The 26,273-nt window shown below is 32.7% G+C and overlaps 1 protein-coding gene across 1 annotated transcript in view; it reads left to right on the top strand.

The window, feature by feature from the left end:
* Positions 1-26,273, top strand: part of GALNT13 (polypeptide N-acetylgalactosaminyltransferase 13) — a 595,329-nt gene that overhangs the window by 276,378 nt on the left and 292,678 nt on the right. The window contains exons 6-7 of the mRNA XM_051986368.1: positions 1,169-1,339; positions 20,651-20,768. Coding sequence (XP_051842328.1) covers positions 1,169-1,339; positions 20,651-20,768 — 289 coding nt within the window. The remainder of the gene's footprint in view (positions 1-1,168; positions 1,340-20,650; positions 20,769-26,273) is intronic.

Genomic DNA, 26,273 nt, shown 5'->3' with positions numbered 1-26,273 from the left:
TTTCTTTCATGAATCTGTTCCCAGAAATTCCTCCTTAAAATAACCCATTTACTTAAGATGCAACCAAAATGCCAAACTGTATTTTCTATTTCCTTCTAGTCTGTTTCCTTCCTAGCTGAAGGAGCTGAAATTTAGAAGGAAAAGCCAAACTTCTTTCCTATAGGAAAACTATGTAGGAAGGGCATATGTGTACACTTTTTAAACAAACAATAGTTTATTGATTGAATATGTCATGAAAAATAGACTATGATAAGCCTGCTAAATTAGTATATAGGAAGAAAAATTGAAATTAGTTTGAAAATGAATTAGTACATTCAAATAAATTATTCATGATTGTTTAAAAAAGAGAGACCTCTAAGATAATTGTAGAAAAGGCAAAGGATTATGAGATGTGGAATGATCTAATTCCTCCTGCTGTGAAGTATCACACTCAGAATTCTACTTAACTCCATTCTTATCTGATTCTTCCTGCTTTTCACCTAGTTTAGTTGGCACTTCCCCTTCTTGTTGTTTCTTTTTCTTCATTCTAACACATAAATAATTTCTTATAGCCAGTTGTATTAAATTGTATATATTACTTATGTCTTTGGAAATTGAGTCAGGTTCATTATTATTATAAAATTGACAAAGATCCTCTATTTCTAATTTCTACTCCATTGAGTTTGAATTAGATCTGTAGTATTCACCCAGTTTTTCTCCTATTAATTTCCACTCGTCTAAATCCAATTCTTTTTCCATAGAGAACCAAGGACATATGTGCTTAATAGTTTCTAAAAGTTCAGTGATCTGCTGCAAAATTATAATCAAACCTTGGCTTTCCATAACTTTGACAATGCTCTCTAAACATATTCCTTGCACAGAAACAGGAGCTGTTTTCTAAATATCTGTCCCATCTTAACTGACAATCTACTTTAACTCTTTTAACAAAATTTCTTTATTGTGCTCACCCTAATTTCTGGGTTGAGGAGACTTTTCCACTGGATCAGGATCAGAGGCTTTTCCACTGAAATCCACTGAGGGGCCTGTCAGTCCCATGTTCAGGGTGCCAATGAAAAAAAAAAAAAGACTAAACTCATAGAAATAATTTCTGAAGTGCAGAAAATTCTACCTTTAAAGATAATCACTATAAATTTAATATTGAATTTAACATCTAAAATTTTATTTACAGAAAAACTGTTGTCTGTCCCATCATTGATTTGATTAGCGATGATAACTTTGAATACACAGCTGGTTCAGATATGACATATGGAGGTTTTAACTGGAAACTTAATTTTCGCTGGTATCCTGTTCCCCAAAGAGAGATGGACAGAAGAAAAGGAGACAGAACTTTACCTGTCAGGTATGTAGATAATTTAACATGTGAAAGAAACATATTATGCCTGTCAATAGTCATTAAAGTATTTCTACTCTCTTATTTTTTTCTCTCTTAAAAATTATCATAACTATTTTATATATAATTTCTAATTTGTTTCTAAGCCATTTGTTCTATGTTTTATAGCTATTTCTGTCATTTAGTGCAGAGATAGGCACAAAGTAGACACAATATAAACCAGTTGATTAATGTAAATCTTTTTGAATATTCTACGTGTGTTTAAAGATATTCTAGTTATGTTTATTACTTTTGACCTTTTTTCTTAGAAATGTATATTTAGTTATGACTCTTCCAGGACATGTAAAAGATATGAGGATAACCACATGAGGATTACATCAAAGAAATAGAAAGTAATGAAGGAAAAAAAAAAGTTTTGGCAGATAATACAGATACCTTGGAAAACTTAGGTGTGAGTGTAACTTATCTGTAGAAATTTTATCAACCAAGGAAGCATTTTTAAAATAGTAATAACTTAAATCAATCTGTTAATTTATTCCTTGCAAAACTTTTCAAGTATAGACTTCCAGATTCTTGATTATAAAGAAGATAAAATTTAGAACCTCTTGATAAAATGTAATCTTGAAGGAAATATAAGGAAGATTCTAAAAAAAAAAAAAAACAACACTTGTTTTCCATTTGTTTTTTTATTTTTTCTGACATAATTACATGTATTTACATATGAATATAATAACTATATTACATATAAGATATACATTTTACACATATGTGCTTATATATGTATTTACATGTGTATGAATATATAGAGAGAGATATATCTACCAACCTTTGTGTATGTCACAAAAAAGTATATTACCCCCATATGCTATATTCCACTGGATGATTTATTTTTCTTTTATACAACACAGAATATAATATTATATAAATTCTAAATTTTAAATTTTAAAAGACATGAGAACACAAAGAATATATATATTCTTTCTCCACACTTATTTTTAAATTATTTTCTGTCCCTTCTTGATTCCTCTAAAATTGAATGATTAAAATAAAAGAAACCCTTACAACAAACACATTGTCCAGCAAAGCATCTTCCAACTTTGACTACATCCAAAAATATATCTCATTTTGGATTTAATTTACAGGTTCTTTCACACCTTTACCTTTTATATTATTATCCTCAGCTTGCCAAGAAGTTATTGCTTGCCTTTTCAGAAAGTTACTTTAGCATTTCCTATTTTGGTTCCCATGATTCAGTAAACAAAACACTTTGATAAATCCTGAGTGGCCTAGAATATCCAATTATGTCTCTGGAAACTACTGTACATATTTTAGTTGCAAAAAAATATTTACGCAACATAAAGATATGCCTAATTATATTCACTGTCAGATAAGACTAAGCTCTGGCAACTGATTAATGGAAAAATGCATACTCAAATTTCTGTTTATCTTGACTTTATTTGAGAAACCTTATGATTTGTTTGCAAAACATTGTTAGCCTCATGAGGAAATAATGACACATCAATAAGAACAATGTTCCAGAACAAAAGAATATTATGTGAAGTTATTCTGCCAATATTTTATTTATTTGCATTCCTCTTTAAAATTTTCTATTTTAACAAAGAAGAATGTGGTTTTGGCATCAGCCATCTTAAAAAAAATTCAATTAGTACTTTGGATTATATTAACATCTACATTTCCAAAAATATTGCATTTAGGTTTTTTTTTTTTTAATATAAAACCATCTCTCTGTAAAAAGCATTTATTGGTCTTATTGGTACATTACAGAGTAAAGAGCATTACATTCATTGTCAAAACACCTTTACTCACATCACAATACATTTCTTTTAAAAATCACTATATTACTTTGGATAAGTCATTTCATTGACCTATTTCATTTTTCCTACCTGAAAATAAAATGGTTGGAAAAGATGATCTTTAAGAACCTTTCAATTCTAAACAATATGTTCCCAGATAATTTAATGTTATGTTTATTTTTTTGTGTGTTAACAAAGTTTTAAAGCATTGATTTTGTGTGCATTCTTCCTATAATAGCATATTGTACCCAGTTGTGCTATTTTCAATTGTATTGCTTTCATTTAGAAACAGTCTAGATAATGGATAGAGAGCTCTCCCATGCTAAGTAAAAAATTATTGACCTCATTCATAAAGATTAAGGTTTTTCAAGGAGATACATTACACATTATTTCTCATTTATTATTCAAGGGCAATGAAAATTGAAATGAAAAAATTTGCTACATTTGCATTACAAATTTTGATTTTTATTATCACATGGGGAGAAAGTGAAAGCAGAATATATTTGATTTGTTTGCCTCAGGAATTACATGTTATTTCATTTATCATTTTACTCCTAAACCTCTGAGGGAGTTGAAGGAAAGGAAACCTCATACTTTACTGAAGTTTTTGGATTTTATGCCAAAAGGTTAATTAACTCAGTGATAGTGTTATAAGCACCTGAAGGTAATTTTCATCAGGATAGTTTTAATGTGAACCTTGTACAAATAATCTATTACTTTAAAAAAAGAGATGTTATCATTTCCCTCACATGCCTACAAATGTATAGACAAAAGGGTATTTTGAACACAAGGTTTTTTCTCTCCATGATTAATTAAATTCTAAAGAGAAAAATAATTAAAATTGTGTGGAATTTTCAGTTTTCTTAAAGATATGTCATTTAAAATGCCAATTATGACAGTAGCTTATGATTACTATAATTGTATGGTTAGTCATCATTTAGAAATACAATCACAAATCTGCATCAATTGAAAAATGATTTGAACTTTTGACCCCAAATCATACTGTCATTTTAAGAGCAACATTTAAAAAAAAAAGTTCCTCTTTTCATTCTTTTATCTTGCTAGATTTATTGGTCAGCTTCTAAAATTCAAAGCATGAGGAGCATAGGACTAAAAGCAAAAAATTGTACTCATGTACTTGTCATTTTTAACAAGTAATATGATCTTTTTTTTTTAATTTTTATTTAATGATTACTTTATATTGACAACATTATCCCTTGCACTCGTTTCTTTTCCGGTTTTTTTTCCCCTCCCTCCCTCCACCCCCTCCCCTAGATGGCAAGCAGTCCTTTATATGTTGGATATGTTGCAGTATATCCTAGATACAATATATGTTTGCAGAACCGAACAGTTCTCTTATTGCATAGGAAGAATTGGATTCAGAAGGTATAAATAGCCCGGGAAGAAAAACAAAGATGCAGATAGTTCACATTCGTTTCCCAGTGTTCGTTCTTTGGGTGTAGCTGCTTTTGTCCGTCATTTATCAATTGAAACTCAGTTAGGTCTCTTTGTCAAAGAAATCCACTTCCATCAAAATATGTCCTCATACAATATCGTTGTCGAAGTGTATAATGATCTCCTGGTTCTGCTCATTTCACTTAGCATCAGTTCATGTAAGTCTTGCCAGTCCTCTCTGTATTCATCATGCTGGTCATTTCTTACAGAACAATAATATTCCATAACATTCACATACCACAATTTACCCAGCCATTCTCCAATTGATGGGCATCCATTCATTTTCCAGTTTCTAGCTACTACAAATAGGGCTGCTACAAACATTTTGGCACATACAGGTCTCTTTCCCTTCTTTAGTATTTCTTTGGGATATAAGCCCAATAGAAACATTGCTGGATCAAAGGGTATGCACAATTTGATAATTTTTTGGGCATAATTCCAGATTGCTCTCCAGAATGGTTGGATTCGTTCACAACTCCACCAACAATGCATTAGTGTCCCAGTTTTCCCCCATCCCCTCCAACATTCATCATTATTTTTTCCTGTCATCTTAGCCAATCTGACAGGTGTGTAGTGGTATCTCAGAGTTGTCTTAATTTGCATTTCTCGGATCAATAATGATTTGGAACACTCTTTCATATGAGTGGTAATAGTTTCAATTTCATCCTCTGAAAATTGTCTATTCATATCCTTTGACCATTTATCAATTGGAGAGTGGCTTGATTTCTTATAAATTTGAGTCAGTTCTCTATATATTTTAGAAATGAGGCCTTTATCAGAACCTTTAACTGTGAAGATGTTTTCCCAGTTTGTTGCTTCCCTTCTAATCTTGTTTGCATTAGTTTTGTTTGTACAAAGGCTTTTTAATTTGATGTAATCAAAATTTTCTATTTTGTGATCAGTAAAGGTCTCTAGTTCATCTTTGGTCACAAATTTCTTTCTCCTCCACAAGTCTGAGAGATAAACTATTCTATGTTCCTCTAATTTATTTATAATCTCGTTCTTTATGCCTAGGTCATGGACCCATTTTGATCTTATCTTGGTATATGGTGTTAAGTGTGGGTCCATGCCTAATTTCTGCCATACTAATTTCCAATTGTCCCAGCAGTTTTTATCAAATAATGAATTCTTTTCCCAGAAGTTAGGGGCTTTGGGTTTGTCAAACACTAGATTGCTATAGTTGACTATTCTGTCTTGTGAACCTAACCTTTTCCACTGATCCACTAATCTATTTCTTAGAAATAATATGATCTTTAAAAATAATTCCACCTCTTTAAGCCTCAGTTTCCTCAGAGATTTAAAATAGAAGATCCTACTGCATAATTGGCAATGGATTTTTGAGGAGAAGGTTTCTAAGGTTCCTCTTGAAGGACCAACCATCTTTACAGACGCAGCCAAACAAAATATTTGTGCTGTATACTCTCATGATCTAACCATAAAAAGAGTAGTCAGAACTCCTTTTCAGTCCACTCAGCAGAACGAATTATATGCGATCATGCTAGCTCTCACTTATTACCCAGGCGACATAAATATAATATCTGATTCAGTAGGTGTGGTACAAAGAATTGCCACAGCCCAAATAAAATTTGCAGCTTCTAATATATATCAGCTCTTTAAGGAACTTCAAGAGCAAGTGAGAAAGCATCCAGGAAAGATTTATATCCTGCATGTCCATTCACATAGTGGACTTCCAGGTCCTATTTTTGATGGAAATTCAAAGGCAGATAGCCTTTTAACTATGTTGGCCAGTACGCCTTTATTTCAGGAGGCCCAGGAATCCCATTCTAAATACCATCAGGCTGCTCGAGCTTTGCGTTTACAGTTTGGGATTACAAGAGAAGAAGCTAGGAGCATAGTAAAAAGCTGTACAGCTTGCCTTCCCTTCCACGCTCCTACACTGCCTCCAGGGAAGAACCCTCGTGGTTTGAGACCCAATGAAATCTGGCAAATGGATGTGACCCTTTATAAATCTTTTGGTCGTCTGTCTTTTATCCACGTTGTGGTAGACACCTTTTCAGGATTCACTTTTGCCATACCAGCAGCAAAAGAGACAGCCCGAGTGGTCACTGAATTCCTCATTCAAGCATTCGCAATTATGGGTGTGCCACAAGAAATAAAAACAGATAATGGACCGGCATATACCTCCAAACATTTTGAACACTTTTGTGCACAGTATAAGATTCTACACACTACTGGCATACCCTTCAATCCTCAAGGTCAAGCAATAGTAGAAAGAAGAAACAGAGACATTAAGACACTCCTCCAAAAACAAAAGAAAGGGGGAGCCACGGGTAACCCTAGAGAACTTCTAAATTTAGTTCTCTATACCATTAATTTTTTAATCTTTGATAAAGATGCACTGGCTCCAGCAGACAGGTTTTATAACCCACCAGAAGAACAGTGTCCAGTGCGAGCAGCTCCACTATCTTTAGATAATCTCCAGGTGATGTGGAGAGACCCAGAAAGTGGTGAATGGAAGGGACCAGATAGGCTAACTGCTTGGGGGAGAGGATTTGCTTGCATCTCTACAGGTGGAGAAGGAATCAGATGGGTGCCTACGAGCCGCATTTGCCTTGTCCATCGCAGAAAGATGGAGCAGACCCTTGAAACAAAGGAGAAGACCCAAGAAATATCGGGTGGTTCTGTTGCTGATTGTGCTCACAAGAATTATTAGATTCCTGGCACATGAACTAATGGACAATGGAATCCTATTGGACTGTTTCTAAGACTTATGGACATGTGTAAATTTTCAGATTGATTCTTGTTATTTGTTACATTACTACTAGCCTGTGTTATATTGCTCTGGGCTCATGTGAATTATGTATAATGCCTCCCATATTAATGGATTTATGTATACCATGTATATCTGTTACAAAGTTCTGGCCCATATTGATGGATTTATGTGTACCCCCTCAGAAACCCCCTATGTTTTAAAACAAAAGAAAGGGGGAGATGTTGGAATCCTTACTAACTGCTAAGTAATTAGAGTTGATCTAATCTTACAAGAAGTTGTTTTGGCCAGAACCTGAAACAAGGTACTAAGTAGAACTAATTAAGACAAGGCTTGTGTTCACACCTTTACTCACTGGAGTCCACAAGTATGCTAGCTTCACAAAGTACACTTTCTACACCTCCCTTAAAGCTCATTGGGCCAGAGAGCACTATGGGAGAAAACCCATAATCCCATTTTCTCAGAAGAGGCATATAAAAGGCCAGCGATGAGGGATCTATGGCAGAATACATTTTTTCCTCTTGGCTGGCTGATCGCGCTGGACTCGAGAGGAACGACTCTTGTGCAGAGAACACTTTAACGGATTTCAGTGGAGCTACGCCAGAAGCCCTCTCTCCGCGGCAAGTTGGTGGCTGGGCTCCTCAGAAGGAGACAAGAGAGACCTTCCATCTCTGTCTTGGTTGGAGGCAGAAGAAAGCAGAGTCAGAGGCTGAAGGACAGAACCTTTGGATTTGGAGACATCCGAAGGGCTCCAAGCCTCTAAACCGGCTGTGCTTTGAGAAGAACAAACTCCAACATTTGAACTCTAACACCTTTCCACCATTATGATTCTATGAAAACTAAATTTAATCAGTCAATATTCAATAAATGTCTCCTCTTTGCCCGGAGATTGTGCTAAATACTGGGAATGCAAAAATGAAGAAAAATCCAGACTTTGTCCACAAGGAGCAAAATCTAATGCTTAATTTAAAAAAAAAAAAAAGTGTACAGACCTTTATTCTTTAAATGAGAGAGAAATGAGGCAGAGTGTGATTACCACGCATTTAAAATCAGCCGGAGTCAGGAATTCAGGTTAAGGGAAAAATCTTCAATCTTTATTGAAGTGAAGAGATGAAAAAGGATTTGCAATAGCAATACGGGCAAAAAAGATGGGCAGCTGCGACAGGAAGCCAGCTAGCAAAGGGAGATCTGAGCTGAAGGGCTGTGGCAATGGCAATGTGAGCAGATGTGTCAAGATGCCAACCAGTAGTCTCTCCTTCCATTTCCCTTCCCACTCCCTTGCCTCCACCCACCAAAAACGTCATTTCCTATACAACACATCAGGACTTGCACAAAGAGTGGGAGGGGGCCATTCTTTCTCCAAACTTATATATTAATAGAGTATGGTCCAATTACTATTTAGCCTCCTGTGCTTGGGACCTCAGTGCATCAACTCAAGCCTCAGCCCATTACAGCAGAGGGATAATTTTTTAGGATTATTTAATGCATATCAATGAAATCTTGTTATAAGGCATAAAAGTGAAATACTTTCTATAAGTTTTGGGACACAAAAAAAGGGGAAAATTTTTTAATTCTTTTCAATTGAGAGAAGCATGAATAGACAGCTAGTTGGCACAATGGATAGAGTGCTGGGCCTGGAGTCAGGGAGACCTGAGTATAAATCTAGCATCAGACAGTTGCTAGCTATGTGACGCTAGGCAGGTCACTTAATCCTTCTTCCCTCTATTCTTCATGTATGAAATGAGCTGGAGAAGAAAATGGCTAACTGCCCTAGTATCTTTGCCAAGAAAACCACAAATGGAGGTGGGGAGGGTATCCTAAAGTATTGGAGATCACTGAAAATTCTCCCAGCAACAACAAAAAATAGGTGACGTATTTTTCTAATATTATACATAGATATAGATGTAAATATTTATGTGTGTATGTATTATATACATATATACATGCACATTTGACACAAACACACACACACACACCAAAAAAAAATTATTTCAGTGGACTACATGCTCAACATGAATGGTGTGATATAATAGCAAAACAAGCTATTAATAATCATGTGATCTCTGGATCTATTTAGGATCATGAAAGTGATAGTTTCAATGTACTGTGCCTTATTCAGTCCATATTCAAGATATAGTATTCATCTACAACTGAACCTTCAACAAGGTTACCTATACGAAATAAAAGAGGAGAACAATCAAGTAAATGAAGGTAACTAAGGTTATGTTATATTAGTCTTGTTTCTTGTTACTGGGGAATATGACTAGAAAAGAATTCTTTCATGACAACATTTTATATGTAGATATGTCTATGATGTCTTTGAGCTTCTGTTGTTAACTATTAGCATCTATATATACTACAAGAATTGCTAGTAGTATTCTCATCTATCCAGTTCTGTTGCCTTCTGAAATCCAAAAGTTCTAAGTGTTGCAGTCACTATTGATTTGTATTTCATCACAAAATATAGTGTGATGTCACTAAAGAGATACTAGATTTATAGGCTCATTGCACTCCACTTTCCATGTGCTATTCTTGATAGTGCTGTCCAGCCATTTAATAATTTCCATTCCAATAATTCCAAACCCCTGTTTGGTTTGGGGTTTTTTGGTTTGTTTGTTTGTTTTTGTTTTTGTTATTTTTTTTTTGGCAAAAATACTCTAATGATTTACCATTTTCTTCTCCAGTTATAATCACTGAATAGATACCTTAATCAAAACAAAATCTGTTAAAGACCTTAGCTTAAAAAGGCCAAGGTCTCCCATTGCATCCAGGGCAATCTCCAGTCATGATCTATACCTGGTCATTGGGCCCAGATGGCTCAGGAAGAGAAAGAGAGACTGCTAACATTATACACTCTTCCATCATTTAAATCTAATTCATTTATATACCATGGTATCATCTCCCAGATGTCATGGTGATTTTCAAAAACCAAGGACAAACAACAAAAGATTTAGAATAAGAAGAATTGGGTTTGAATCTCACTTCTACTAATTACAACTTTTATTCTTCAGGCAAATCTCAGACTCAATTTTGCAGTGCTTTGAAAATGCTAAAACATTCTATATATTTGGGCAACAAGATCTTAGACTCTGGAGTCTATACAATTATGCCTAGATAGAAATTTTATGATTGATTTCAGGTTACATATATTCATTTGCGTGATACTATATGACCAATAAAGTACTCTACTTATAAGCAGCAAAGATTTGAATTTCGATTCTGTTTCTAATGTTTGCTGGCTATGTAACCATGATCAAATTATTTCAATTCTCTGAGCCTCTGTATCTATAGCTACTAATTGGGGATAATAAAAACTAGTGTTTACCCAATATCGTTGTGATGAGAATAAAATGAGACATGCTTTAAATATCAAAGTGCTTATACTTCATTGTTATAATAAATAACAATTATTTTTATGTAATTCTTCTTTATTCATGATAGTGACAGAGATAATCTTTATATCATTTATACATGCTGTATCCCTTGATGACAAAATATCGTTTGAACCAAACATTAACTTTTTCAGTGCTCTTTGCCTTAGATTTTTGTTAATTTGCATTCCTTGTCCATAACAATATTTGCTTATACTCTTCCAAAAGATTTTACTTCTCACTACTTACATACTCACATATCAAAGTCAAATATAAAAGTGATTGCAATTGAAACAATTAATGTTACATTAACATCAGTGATATCAATTCTATAGAAAGGAACATGATATTTGTTTTGTTATTTACAAGTAACTCAAAACAACATACAATCTCAGAACTTCTTTGAGAATTTGAAATTGATTAGCTAATAGACAAGCAGGAGTACAAATTCTCATCTTCATGATATAGTTAAATGTGTTACTGCCTGAAGATTGAGAAAGGGAGTTGACAGTTGTCCTAAGATTATGATTTATTTAAATTAACTTTGACAAGTAGGGGAAAATATTTGGATTCTTCCCTTCTTTTATAAATGGTAAACATGTAACTTCAGATAATCAAAGGACTGTTCCTTGGGCTTCAGAAAGTCAATTGGTGCTCAATTCTGGGTGAAAAAGAATTGAAGCAAAATGTCAAAATTTTAGAGTGGTGATATGAGGTGGTACTCCTATATAACATTGGCTAAGCCACATAAGCCTAAGACTCAACTTTCTTATTTGTAAAATGAGTGAATTGGACTAGGAGTATTTAACCCTATGTTCCTGAACTTGAATTCTTTAAACATTTTGACAATTATTTCATACTGTATTATATATCTTATGCATTTAAAATAGTCTTCTAAGAAAGGGTTCATATACCTCATCAATCTGTCACAGGATTCATGACAAAAAATGTTAAGAAGTCCTAAACTAACTTATTTCTCCATACAGACTAGTGACCAATCATCTGCTCAAGAATGATAACATAGATCTAAATTCCAATCTTAATATACTACTTATTATATTCCCTTAGGCAATTCATTTAACCTCTAGAAGGTTGTGCTAGATGATCTTTGAACTTCATCTAACTTCAAAATTTCTGACTCTAAAAATTTAAGTCACAAGTAAATCTCAGGCAATTGAACATCTTTTCCAAAGCAATTAGCAGCATTTAGTCATTAAAAAAACAACAACATAGAAAAGGCAGTGTTGCACTCATTGTGTGTGTGTGTGTGTGTGTGTGTGTGTGTGTGTGTGTGTGTTTATGAAATAAGATTAAGGGGGGGGAGTATCATTTGTGGAGAATTTAAGTCTTTAAGAATAAATCAGGGGAGTTGCTTCCAGCATTTTGGAGTCTGGTAACTTCTTCAGTAGATAATGAAATAATTAGCCCTTACTAATGACAGAAGTTCCTTTTGTCATTTTCCTGCTTGTGCTTTAAATAGCTTTGCTAACTATTTGTTTTCCATAGTCTCTATAGGGGCTTTGAGAAAACTTCATCCTTGCTTGGTACCTGAGCTAACAGAAATCCTTAAGCAATTTAATTCTCTCTAGGCAGAAAACACTTTTGTGATGCCCAGCATGATGTACCAAAAGACCAAATGGACATTACTCCATACTTCAAATCATTCCGCATCTAGATTATGCAGTAACATTTGCAGTTGCACATTTCCATGTAAAAATTTTCAAACTCTAACCAGCTCTCTATATTTTTTGAGAACTAGCTATTAAAGGAAATGATCATGTAGAAACTTGCAGATATCTTTTCTCCTTATCCACATGGAAATAAGATAATAGAGAAAACATGCCAAATAACCATTTAAAGACAGAAAAATTTTTTGAAATCTCCTGGTTCTACTTTCATAATTAATAGATTTAATACATTTTAATGGAAAGTACTACTTCCACAAAACCTAGTGTTGGGCATTAGGAATATAAAAATGAAATAAGATGTAGATAGTAAATTAAAAAGCTAAAATTTTAACTCAAATCTTTCAATTCACAATTCACATTATCTTTCAAGAATAATCAAACAAGAATCATTAGAGATCACAGAATTAACTCTAGAGGTGGAAATGATTTTAGAGTCTATATAGCTAGGCCCACTCCCCTATTTTTTGGATGAGGATTCTGAGTCCCAGAGAAGTTAATTTTCAAATGGCTTTTTGTTTTCACTTTCTTCCCATACACTCAGTACTCCAGCACTCTAAAGATTGTTTTGTATTTTTTTCACTACTTTACAATTCATTACTTTCCAAGTTATTAGTGACTTATTAATGACCAAATTTAATGATCTTTTCTCACTCTCCTTTTTCCTCTTAACCTTTCTCTTTTGCTGTATTTTCCAATAGAAACCATTCTCCTTGTATTTTAGTATTATCCTTCTTCCCCTCCTACTTGATCTATTACTCATTATTTTCTGTATTCTTCATTGAATCCTTTTTTTTTATTCTATTGGCCCATAAATATGGTCATACCCCAATGTTTCTGTTAGGATTTCCTTTTGCTTCTTTAGTTTTTCATTGTGTGTTTCCTCTCTGATATACTTTGTTCATTATTTCAAGGAAAATTTCATTCTCTACTCCCATGGATTCAATCAGAGCCTTTGTAAAAAATACCTTTCAAAATTATTTAGAATACTGATGCTTCCCTTGATTCCCATATTTTCAGTTTAATTTAAATATATTTACCTTGATGTCTTCCAGGGTCCTCCCTTTCAAAATATCCATTAGAGAAATCTGCATCTTTTCTTTCCTAACATGTCCCTTTAATTATTCCCACCATTTCTGTTATTAGAAGCTATTTTTCTTTCTTTTTTTTTTCTGTCATGCATTTAATCATTAGGAAAATTCTATTGATCCCATATTTACAATATCTTTCATATTGTTCTATTCACCCTACCTTTACCCTAGTTCAAGCCCTTTTTCTCTATCCTCCTCAATTATTTCCCTGCTTCCATTTTCCCTTCACTCAATACAATCTTCACATTACATCCAAATTATTTTTTCTGGTTTACATACATGATCATGATACTGCCCCTATTCCAGGACCTTTAGTATGATTCTATTGCCTCCAAATAAAATAGAGATTTTTTAATCTCTATTTAATTTTATTGCTATTCAGCAATGTTTTTTTCCTGATTTTTAATTGTATTTTCCCTAGTTAGATGTCAAGAAAAAATTTAACATTATGAGTTACAAATTTTCTCTCACTTCCCCACTCCCTTGTCTTCCCTGCCCTCTTCTGAAGATGGTAGGTAGTTTGATATAATTTATACATGAGATATCATATAAAACATATTTCCATATAAGTCACAGTTTTGAAATAAGGAACAGATAAAAAGGGGAAAAATATAAAGATTAATGTAAGTAAAAGAATAAGTTTAAATCTTCATTCTGAATCTATCAGTTCTTTATCTAGTTATGGATAGTATTTTTCTTCATAAGTCCCTTGTAGTTGGCTTGGATCATTGTGTTGTTGCAAAAAGCTGAGTCCATCATAGCTGATCATCATACGATATTGTTGATACTTTGTATAATATTTTTTTTCTGGTTCTGTTCATTTCATTTTGTATAAGTTCATAAAATTTTTTCTGAAATCTTTCTGTTTGTCATTTTGTATTACACAATAAGATACTATTACATTCATATACTACAGCTTGCTCAACCATTCTCCAATTTATGAGCATAATCTCAATTTCCAATATTTTGCCATCATGAAAAAGATTCCTCTTAATCTAGATTATCTTAACATTATTTCCAAACAAAAATAACTAGCATGGGTTTAACACCTACTCTGTGGTAGATGTTATTAATATTTCCCTTGAAAATGTTGTATTTTTAAGGCTGCATATCAAATTATTAGCTATTATCAGATTTTATATACTTATTTTATTACATCTGTGCTTTTGTGAATACTGTTTCCCATGTTTCTAATCATCTTTCCTTTTTCCAACTTCTCAACTTTTTAAATACCTCCTTTGCTTAATGCTCAGTTCTATTATCAACAATTCATAAAATTTTCTATGATCTCTAAAGCTGAAAGTGATCCCAAATTTCTCAATTTCAGATAAATGATTGAATATGTGTAGGAGAGTTATAAGAAGTGGAATTATGAAGATGATTCCAAAAGTTTCAGCTTGCATTGGTTAGGTCATTTAGCAAAAAATTCCAAAATAAGTAAATTTGAGCAAAAAAAAATTGAGGGGGAAAAGGTGAGATTATTCTTGTGCAGTAGATAATAGATTTCATAAGTTTAGAGGCTGTTTGGTCTGACCCTATCATTTTCAGATGAGTAAATTATTTCCCAGAGAGATATGTAATGTGTCAAATGACATACAAGTAATTATAAGTCAGTATTCAATTCCAGGTCTTTTGTGTTCATATCTGGCACTCTGCATTGCACATATTGTATCCCTTTATATTAAGTTTTCAGTGCTTCCAGTAGACATTAGTGGAGAAAAATCAAGTAAAATTATAGCTCTGAGAAGAGATTGTAACAATATATCAAGAAAAAGAGAATCAGAAAGGTGCAATGATAGGCTTGAAGTCAATAACTAGAATGGTTGACTTGAGACCAAACAACAGATCTTTTGATCCAGTCCCTTGTGCTTTTCTCTCCCCTAGGCAGTCTACTAGTGACTTAACAATTTTCACCATTTTTAATAATAATCCTTTCAAAACTTTCTATAAAAGAATGATTAAAATTTGGGACTATTGGGTTTTTTCAACTCCATGCAAATTCCTCTTATCAAATGCTTAGTGTTTGCCTATACTAGGTGCTTAATAAATATTTATTGAAAGGCATGTATCACATATATATATATATATGTATGTATTCATATGAATAATGAAAAGTTGACAGTGTTACAGTATAAGGATGTGTTGATTTGATCATAATAATAAACCAAGTAATTTGGTTACTCTATAGTAAGTGAATATTAAGATATTTGGGTTTTGAATGGAATAAGTTTCATTTTCATAGAAGGCTAGGTGAGATACACTAGATATCTATACTGACTCTAGAATGAGTCTGGAACAGTTCTGAGGTGGCAAAAGAAAATTTATAATAAAATATTGTGAATTATCATGAAGAAAAAAATTAGATTCTGAAAAGTAACATAGGTATGGATTGTGGCAGAGCAATTTAATTGAATGGAAGAACACTAGGCTGAAAGTTATAATATGAAGGTTTGAGTTTCAATTCTGCTATCATAATTATCTGTCCTGCTCTATACCCTCAATACATATCTGCCTGTAAATCCCTTCTGTTGTGGACCAATTCTATTTATATTACATGGATTTTGGAAAGTTACAATTTTTCTCTGCTTCCTTTTCTTAATAAGTAGTAATGAAGTTGAACTATAGAATCTTAAATTATTTATCTATCTTTCCCACTTGTTGGTTAATAGTTTTTTTTAAAGTTATCCCCTCCTATTTGTTACCAATTTTGGGGTTTTCTTAGAAAAGAAACTAAATACTTAATCATTTCCTATTACAGTTTATTTTCTAGATCAGGAAACACAGACAGATATTTTTAAGTGACTATATTAAGTGTCTGAGCTAAGATTGAAATTTAGGCTCTATCCAGTGTGCCACCTAGATGCCCTATTTTCCCCAATACCCTCCCCAACTAAACCAGTTTAAAAACATACACACATAACTGCCTTAATATATATCTACATGGAATTAAAATGGCTTCCAACAATTATCCATTTCCAAAAAAAAAAAATGTCTCTTTCTGCATCTTAAATTCATCACCTCTGTCAGGAGATAAGTACTAGGTTTCATCTTCATTTTTTAACTTATAGTTTATCATTCTTTTGATTATATTTCTAACTTTTCAAAATTGTTTTTCTCTCTAACTTTATCTTTTAATAATTTACAACTTGGCCTTTACATTGTTTGAATGATTTGGTTTGAAATGAGTATTAATATTTTAGTTTAAAAGATATTTGGAAGTCTATACAACTCATAAATATGATAACTTTTTGCTGTCCCTGAATGGTTGTACCCTTCTAGTCCTATTTTTTTTTGTTTGTTTCCCACAGCTTCCAAGTACTAAAGATTGACTTACCATGCTCTTTTAGTTTCTTAATGCCATCATATGCCTTCCACTTCAAAACACCTGTATTTGCAAATAGGAGAGATCCAAATTGTTTACTCTTCCCTTATTTTAGTTCCAGATGCCATTCAAAATTCTTTTCTAGATATTCTAAATATGTTTACTACTAACACATACACACATGCACACACAATATATATATATGTATACATATATATGTATGTATGCATTCATGTCAAAATCTTAATTCTCAAAACAAAAACCTAAGTTATAATTTATCTTAGTCACTTTTACCCCTTGAAAAAAGTTCCTGCCTATGACTTCTGGCAAATCAATCCTTCTGCTTCAGACACTAGAACATAAATTTTTTTTCACTTGGTTGTGTTAGAAATCAGGGACAGCTAAGTGGCACAGTGGATAGAGCACCAGCTTTCAAGTCAGGAGGACCTGAGTTCAAATTTGACCTCAGACACTTAATACTTCCTATCTGTGTGACCAATCGGGGTCAAGTCACTTGACTCCAATTGCCTCTGGGTGGGGGGACTGTTAGAAATCTCATGTCTTTTGGAATCTGTTTCCCTAACCTGAATCATGATGTAAATGCTGAATATAAAACAGTATCTTCTCTAATGTTCCTCTATACTGTCCTCATTATCCAGCAATACTACAAATCCTATTTCAAATACATTTTAAGTTTCTTTCTTTAACTTTGTCATGTTAGACATGGACCCAGGAAAATCCCTATATCTCTGGACTAAAAAGAACTTTCTTCCCACAGCTTCAAACTGGCAAAAACTTCATAATATTTCCACTTTGAGTTTCTAAAATATTTTTCAATTTATTATCACTTAAAAGGCCACCCATATACAAGAACCATCAATAATACTTGTGTGTAATATGTATTAATAAATAGATGTCTGGCAGTGAAACAAACAAACAAACAAACAAAATAACCAGTTAAATTTTCTTTGTAAAGGCAGAATTGACAATACAATGCACTCTAATCAGTAGACATTCATACTCTGTCTTCTCTATCTCTGTCCCTCTCTGTCTATGTCTCTGTGCCACTGTATCTGTCTGTTTGTCTCTTTGTATATTATATATGTGTGTGTGTGTGTTCATATATATATATATATATATATATATATACACACATGTGTATATACACATACATGTATACACACACTCACATATATATGTAGATAGTACTGAATTTAATCTAACAAATATTTATACAAATATCTACTAGAATGAGACAATGGAATGGAATAGAGATACAAAGGGGGAAAAAAAGTACTTCCCTGCTCTGAATACCTTACACTTTAATTGTGGCATAGATTATCCATACAGAGAAGCAAATACAATGCAATTTGAAGAGAGGAAGCGAGCATTACTAATGGGAGATTAGAGAACTCAAAACTGAAGAAGTATATCTAAGCGAGTATTATCCTGAACTGAAAATAAAAATTCTAAAAAGAGTTTCAGGCATAATTTATGTTTTATACAAATGCATGGATAAATGAAATTGCTTATCAAGGTGAGGAGCTTTAAAGGGTCAATATAAACTAGCCACTATATAAGAAAAAATCAGTAGCACAAAGAAATTTTAAATATTCTATAAGAAAGAGATAGTCAAAACAGCATCTAAGTGATATTGCAAGTCTTTACAAAGTCACTCTTTTATTGAAAACCTACCAATAGAAATCTACAAAATTAATAGAGATATGCATAATTGTTCTTCTCCTTGCTTCTCCTCAGGTACAATGAAAATATATTGTAATTATTCTTTATTTGTAATCCTAAAATATCATTTAATTACAAACTTTGAAATCACTTGAACCTTCCATTTTATGTTGCTTCGCTATGAAGAAATGATGTCCATTGTTAAATTGAATTTACTTTTTTGTTTACTTAAAAGATCTTAGCATTTTCATATTTTTGATAAGTGTCTAAGCACTTTGAAGTAGGTCATTAAAATACACCACTTACCACTTTAAATTACTTGGAAATATTATGATCATATAATTTCCACAATGTTTGTCTGTAGTCCTATTAAGAAGAATATTCTGTGTCACTTTGCCATATACAGTTATTGCCATTGATTTCCAAAGCTGCACTTAGAGGCAGGGTCATGGCCAGTCAATCATTACCATCTGCTCATCTTTGTTATTTTTTCTCATTTTAACTCATGAAGTCAGTGATATTGGGCATGGCAGAAACTGAACAAAACCAAAAATAATAAAGCACCTTTGAGACCTAAGAAGATGTAGCTATTTCAAATGAAAGACAGTTAATTATCTGAGCCTGAAACATTAAGTATACTGGGAGAAACTGAGAACTCTGCAATATGGTATATGCCCCAAAACAGCATCATTTGCTTGTTATGCAGTGAATCGTACTATCTCCTTAGGAGTTATGAGCATAGTCTAAGACAGACAAGGATATATTAAGGGAAACAATGAAGTTTTTGATTTCTTATGTTTCACCAACTGTGAGAACAAGTCAAACTGATTCTTGCTCAGATGTCAACCAATATGTAAAAGAAATGTAATACATAGCATATAATGCATGTATATATGTATACATATATATAATATTATATTAAGAAATGACTCTGACCACTGATTTATTTAGAAGCATGCTTTTTTTTTCCTTAAAGATAATAATATTTGCAATGTATACAAAGGACAAAAATACTTCCCATCCAAACTTCCATTAATAATATCTTATTTAAAAATCACTAATACTATTCAATGTAAGCATTCATCTTGAGTGGCATTTAGGTATGGATAATGGCTCTAGTCATAAAATTAAAATAACTTGGATCCACTTTTTGATATTTACTAGATATTTGTGGTCAAGTCCCTTAAATTCCCAGGCAACTCTCACTGTATGAGTGGAAGGGCTTTCCATACAAAGTCATTACAATGATAAAAGCACAGGTCTGTATCAAAAAATAAAAAGAAAAGAAAATGTTCATTCTAAAGATAATGCTTGATATTTTGGACCTTGTTTAGAGAGATATTTGGGTAGGAAAAAAATGGTATTTTCTTCCAAGAAGAAAATACAATGCAGTCTTGAGTCATTATTAAATGACATTTTTGGCCTCAGAATTCCACTGATTGATGGCCACCTTTAGAGTTACACTCCTATCTCCTCCCCTCTAATTCAAGTGAAAGAGGAATAACACACTGGAAGGCACAGCTTTCATGTTGAAAGAGATAATTTTAGAGCTGTCATCATGCCAATACCACCCTCTATAAACATTTTATGTCTTCTAAAAAAATTAAATGGGCAGTAAGACTGTTCAGTAAAGGTAATATCCTAATGTTTCTCAAACAATTAAATGATATGAATGTGCATGCTTTAATGATTTATAATTTTACTAAAAGAGACTATGACTGAGATTTCATAGTTTGCTCAACCCTTTCAGAGGTGGTCTCAAACATGGAATTTGTTTCGGGGCAATTTTTGCTCAGATCTTACTTAAAAATTCAATATTTCCTCAACTGAGCTATCTGGTAAAACACTGAGAAAAGTTGGATTTATCATAGTTTGTTATGCACACATACAATATATTATATACACACACATATATATATACATATATAAATATATGTGCATGCATATATGCAAATGTACATATAAATATGTATAATCCTATATAATTATATATTACACATATTTATATATTCATGTATCCCATATTATTTTAGCTTTAAATAAAGATTTTGCAATGCTTTCTTTAAAATGTAGAGTTCTCTAGAGTTGTATGTTAAAGTCTCACTTATTGAATTTCACATATTGTCTTTCAAAGAATATTGTTTTTTGTTATTTTTTTTTTCAACTAGGACCCCTACTATGGCTGGTGGCCTCTTTTCAATTGACAGAAGCTATTTTGAAGAAATAGGAGCTTACGATGCAGGAATGGATATCTGGGGTGGAGAGAATCTTGAAATGTCTTTTAGGGTAATTTCAATTTTACTTTTTTTATTATTATGTTTATCACAGACAGAATATTCACTGACAGTCAAAATGCAATATATCAGTTGGCAATTTCAACACATATTTAGAAAAAAAGTTGTTTATATTCTGTTACAAATTGTCATATGGCAACATCATATATGTTGTTTTTAAAGGTTCTTTGAGTCATAATTTTATTTTTATAAAATACAGAACTCTTGATCTGTTTTGGGAGAAAGTTTTGGGGGAGAGGGGAGATTACAGTGGTAAAAACATCAGTGAAAAAACAGCCCATTGTGCATTTGTAGGATCTAACCAGATTAGTTCAGAAATTTATTACTATGCTATTCTTAAAGTAATGTTAACTATTTCAATAAAGTGATTTCTTTTTCAATAGCAAAAAGAAAATTTGGGGAACGAATAAAAGCTATGAACAAATCAAAACCATTTATTTAGAAAGTGACCTTCTAAATTAAGTCACAGTTAAAATTAGGATTCTTACTTAAAATGACATTTGTATTTTTTATAGATAGAGATTAGGACTGTGATTTCTTTGATACACTAAATACTCCAGTGAGGAGACTTCCTCTACTTATATAGGTTAGTACCTTCTCTACAACAAAAGCCTTAGAAAGTTACCTGTTTTTTTTTCCCTGCTGTCTTCTGTTCCTCAGCTGCATGTGTTTATGCCTTTTTAGCTTCATATTATTCCTTATCACCGCCTAAAACACTTACCATATCATAGTCAGACTACATAGGCCAAAAAAAAAATTAATAGGAAGAATAAGACCTTTTATTATCTAGCCAACTTTACAGTAATTAGGCTATCTTTTATTAAGAGACTGGGAGGGGAAGGAGGAGTAGTGATGGTAGAAGTAGCTATCTAGATAGATAGATAAATAGATAGATGGATGGATGGATAGTTGTGTAGGTAGATACATGTGATGACTGTGTTAGCCCCCTGGATACTTTAGAGTCAACCAGAGTCAGGATAAGCAAATGTCTAAAGACTTTATTCTTGGTCTTTAGAGGTAGGATTGAATTAGATGAAAGCAGAATCTCCGTGAGCTCCTTCTTCCTTGTCTACCACCAAAGTAACTCTGGCTCGGCTTATTCTACCCCCTAGTCCCTCCTACAGTCCTCTATATACACCAATCATCGAGCCAGCACAGGATAGTGGGAAGGGCCATTTTCCAAGCATATGCCCATAGAGTATTGTCCAATTGGTAGTTAGCCTCAAGTGCTCTGCTGTCCTGACCTCAGTGCATCAACTCAAGCGTTTCAGCCCTCTACAGATACACATAAAGACACATACATATGTGTAGCTATATATATGTGTATATATACACACATATATATGCATGTGAATAAGTATATATACAGATATATACACATGTTTGCATATCAAACACAGGTACATATTCATGTATATTGTGTATATATACATGCATCTAAATATATATTCACATGATCAATAAAGATTTATTTAATTAGATTCCTACCTCTAAATATTTTTGTTGATCTGTTTAGAAATTTTGGAAGTTAGAATTACAAATCTCAATATAACATGGAACAGTCTCTAAATAAATTTCAAAAATGTATCTATATGAAAATTGGTATGAAACTGAATCAGCCTTTCTAATGTAATCACATCATCCTTTCATGTTACTATGAGGGATCTGATCCAATTTCATACTTTCTACAACAAAGCAAGTAGGCTGAACTGGACCTTTCTATAAATGGGAATATAAATTATATTTCTTAGCTCCTAATCAATAGTATATGCCTGGAATGAAAAATAGAGCATAGCTTGAAAGCAAATAACTTCTGCAACAGTATTTGTAGATAGATAAATAAATAACTCAGATTGTACTGCTAATAATTAATACATCACCCTGAAAAATTTATTTAAAAGCTTTTTTCAGGAGCTGATGTAGCAGGAGAAACAGAACAAAATTAATCAAACCAGGTTCTCTACATCTAAAAAATGTAAGAATTATATTTTCAATATAGTTCAAAAAATTCAATATGTATTTCATCCTTTAAGAAACTACATGAATAATGGGGAATTTTAGAAACTCACAAGAAGTTAGCAGTCACACTTCCTTTGCCTTTATGATTCTAAGATCTTGATACTTGGTCAGTTTTTAATAGAGTAAAATACTTTTGGCTCTAAAAGACAATGTATATTTACATAAAACAACCTGCAACATTTCCTCTGTATTTGTGAGCTTATTAATAGAAGAAAAAATGAATAGTTCTATAGGAGATTTTGGCGACTTCTATTGAGATGTGCCATTAATCTCCTGATTCACTTTAGTTTTGAATCTCTATAAACATTCCTTCTTTAAGGGATTTATTGCTTCTTTAAGATGTTTTAGTGCAGCTTTGAAAATGGCCTAAGTAATTTAATGTGTCAACTATAACAAATATATCAGAAATACCTCAATTTATCAGTCATTAAATTATATAATAGGCTAAACAATGCCCCAAAACATGTGTACATGTGTATGTGTATTGTATGTATCAATCTATGTGCATGTGTGTGTGTATTTCACTATAGGATAAAACATTGGTTGCATACTTCTCTCCTGATAACAGAACACCTTTTACTAAGAGAGTAAAAGAGAAGGGGGAGAGGGTGCTTGTCTAAGTAGCTATCTAGTTTTTTCTCAACTATTTCTGTCAGCAAATATGTGCTCACCCACTCTTTCTCTTTCTCTCTCTCTCTCTCTCTCTCTCTCTCTCTCTCTCTCTCTATATATATATATATATATACATATATATATATATATATATATATGTATACACACACACACATATATATATACTCAGAGTTAAAATAATTTTAAATAATGATATGATAAATAATTTTATTGAAATATATCAAGGCATCATTTAATATAATTGTGAAGTCAAAGGATCTTAATAAATACCTGGCTTTAGGGTAACAATTACATTTTTATGATTTAGGACCTTAATCATGGCCCTAATCTTTGCAATATATTTACTTTGGAGAATAGTGATCAGATATTTTTAGAAGAATATGTCTACCTAACTACTTTGAAGACCTATGTCAGTGTGTTTGTGTGGTAGAAATGATGAAGATTCTCTAAGACTGTGTAAATAGAACTTAATCTCTAACAAATCCTAGCAATATAAAAAAGCTTTATAAAATGGGCCTGGTTCATAATTTGAGGTTGGACATCAAGGGATGAAGCATTTTAGACACAATAACTCATGGATATGCCTATTAAAGTATGGCACAGGATATTATTGCAGGGAGTACCCACCCATATGTAACAGTGGAATCTTGAAAAATGATAAAATATGTATTTCTAAATTTTGCTTATGATTTAAAGGCAGATCAACAAATAAATGATTCTTTGTGTCCTTTTTTTTGATGAGGATCATGAGTCTGATCTATAAAAATCCAAATTGTGTTCATAATTGTGCAATATAATATGACATTATGACAATGCATAGATCACTGGACTTGAAATTAAGAAGATTTGTGTTTTGGCTGTACCTTTAACCCATATTGGTTAAGTAATTGTAGGCAAGAGACTTGACTTTTTAGTACTCCAAAATTATCTAAGATCATAAATGTCTGAAAATGTTCCATTATGCATTGATAGAGAAAGCACCCCTATAACAATGAATTCATAAGTCTTGATAAAAAAATTAAATATAATTTTTGTGTTTTTGTGTGTAAATGTAATCATATGCAGTGAATTCAATCAAATAGAAAAATGTGTTTATTAAGTGCTTATATGTATAAACTCCCTTTCTTTTACTTATTAGCAATTATTTTAAAAAATCCATTACTCTAGCAGCCTATACAATCATATGATCATGTTAGGTAACTGCTTAATGTTTAAAACCATGTGGTACTATGAAATTAATAAGTAACACTAGAGTAATTATTTGCAAAATCTTCTATTTGTTTAATATTATATTTGTATAATCAAATCTTAACATTGTTTTTAGTTAAAGTATCTGTACATTCCAAGCAGGAAAGTCATTTAGCAACTGCCTTTGTGATTTGAATAATTACATCAAAAGTATTACTCTGTCTTTCATAATGGTGTCATGGATAGAGTGTCAAGATCGTAGCTAAAGAAAAGTGAATTCAACACAAATCTTGATACATACTGTTTGTGTGAACATGAAGAATTCACTCAACCTCTTAATGATCTAGGTAATGTTCCAAGGCTATAAATGTAAGAGAAGGTGGATGAACTCTATCTGTATAAGGAGCATTTTTTTTAATTTGGGGATTCTTGCTATCAGTAAAAATTGTAGATCTAGTCCAAGTCTTAATTGTTGATATAATGAATAGTAGCCTTCGCTTTGCAAAATGGGATTGCAGGAAAGAGACTTCTGGGTGCAGATCCAAAGTGGCAGAGATGACACATGTTTCTCTCTGACCTTTTTTATGACTCTCACAATATTATGAAATCCAGACTCTAAATTAGCTCTGGATAGGCAGAACCCACAAATATTGAAAGTGCATGACAAATTACCAAAGAAGTTAAGAAGTTAATTTCAAAGATAGCCAAAAAAAAAAAAAAAAAGGTCACTTTCAATTGGAAATGGGAGGGAGACAGCCAGGACAACCAGTACAAACACCAGTGCAGATAGCTCAGAATCTCGGGGCAGAGAATCTATGAAAACAAAGAAAACAGAAAATATGTGTTTCCATCAGAAACAGGAGACAGGCAGCAGAGCACAAACAGCTGATCACAAACACCAGCACAGACAGAGAAGAGCCCCAGGGCAGAATAGTCTCAGTTTGGTGATGCGATCTCCACGGGGCAGAGAGTTTGTGAGAGGAAGTGGAGCAGGAAAGGTCTGTTATAATTTGAAGCGGGAGAGAGACACTGTGACCACTAATGAAAACTCAGACAGCTTAGAGTCCCAGAGCAGTGCAGTCTAACTGTGGTGGTGCAGACTCCAACCACAAACACCTGTGCAGACAGCACAGAGCCCCAGGGCATTGTTGACTCCACCAGCATTGCAGACTCATGTGACAGATACAGCACCAGGAATGAATCAGCACTGACCCAGCAGAGCTGTGGTTGCTTGGAAAACCTCTCCCACCCTAAAGGCAGACCTTCACTTAAAAAAAATGAGTAAAAAAAGTAAAGAGGACTCTAACAATTGACAGATTTTATGGTGAAAGAGAAGAACAGATTTCAAACTGTGAGGAGTCTAAAGGCAGATTTGTCTCCAGATGAAGCACCAAAAGGTGATATAAACTGGTCCATATCACACAAGGATCTCTTAGAAGAACAGAAAAAAAGGATCTTAAAAGAGAGTTAGAAGAAAAATGGGGAACAGAAATGAAAGCTTTGCAAGAGAATTTGGAAAAGGCATCACAAAATAGACATAGTGAAATGGAAAAAGCTTATAACTCATAAAAGATAGATTTGAAAAACTGGAAAAAGAAAGCAACTCCCAGAAAAACAGAATTTATGAAACAGAAAAAGAAAATAACTTCAAAAAAAC

The sequence above is a fragment of the Antechinus flavipes genome, chromosome 3 (assembly GCF_016432865.1).
Source record: "Antechinus flavipes isolate AdamAnt ecotype Samford, QLD, Australia chromosome 3, AdamAnt_v2, whole genome shotgun sequence".
NCBI lineage: Eukaryota > Metazoa > Chordata > Mammalia > Dasyuromorphia > Dasyuridae > Antechinus > Antechinus flavipes.
The sequence above is the reverse complement of the archived record's forward strand: the minus strand, read 5'-3'. Positions and strand labels throughout refer to the sequence as shown.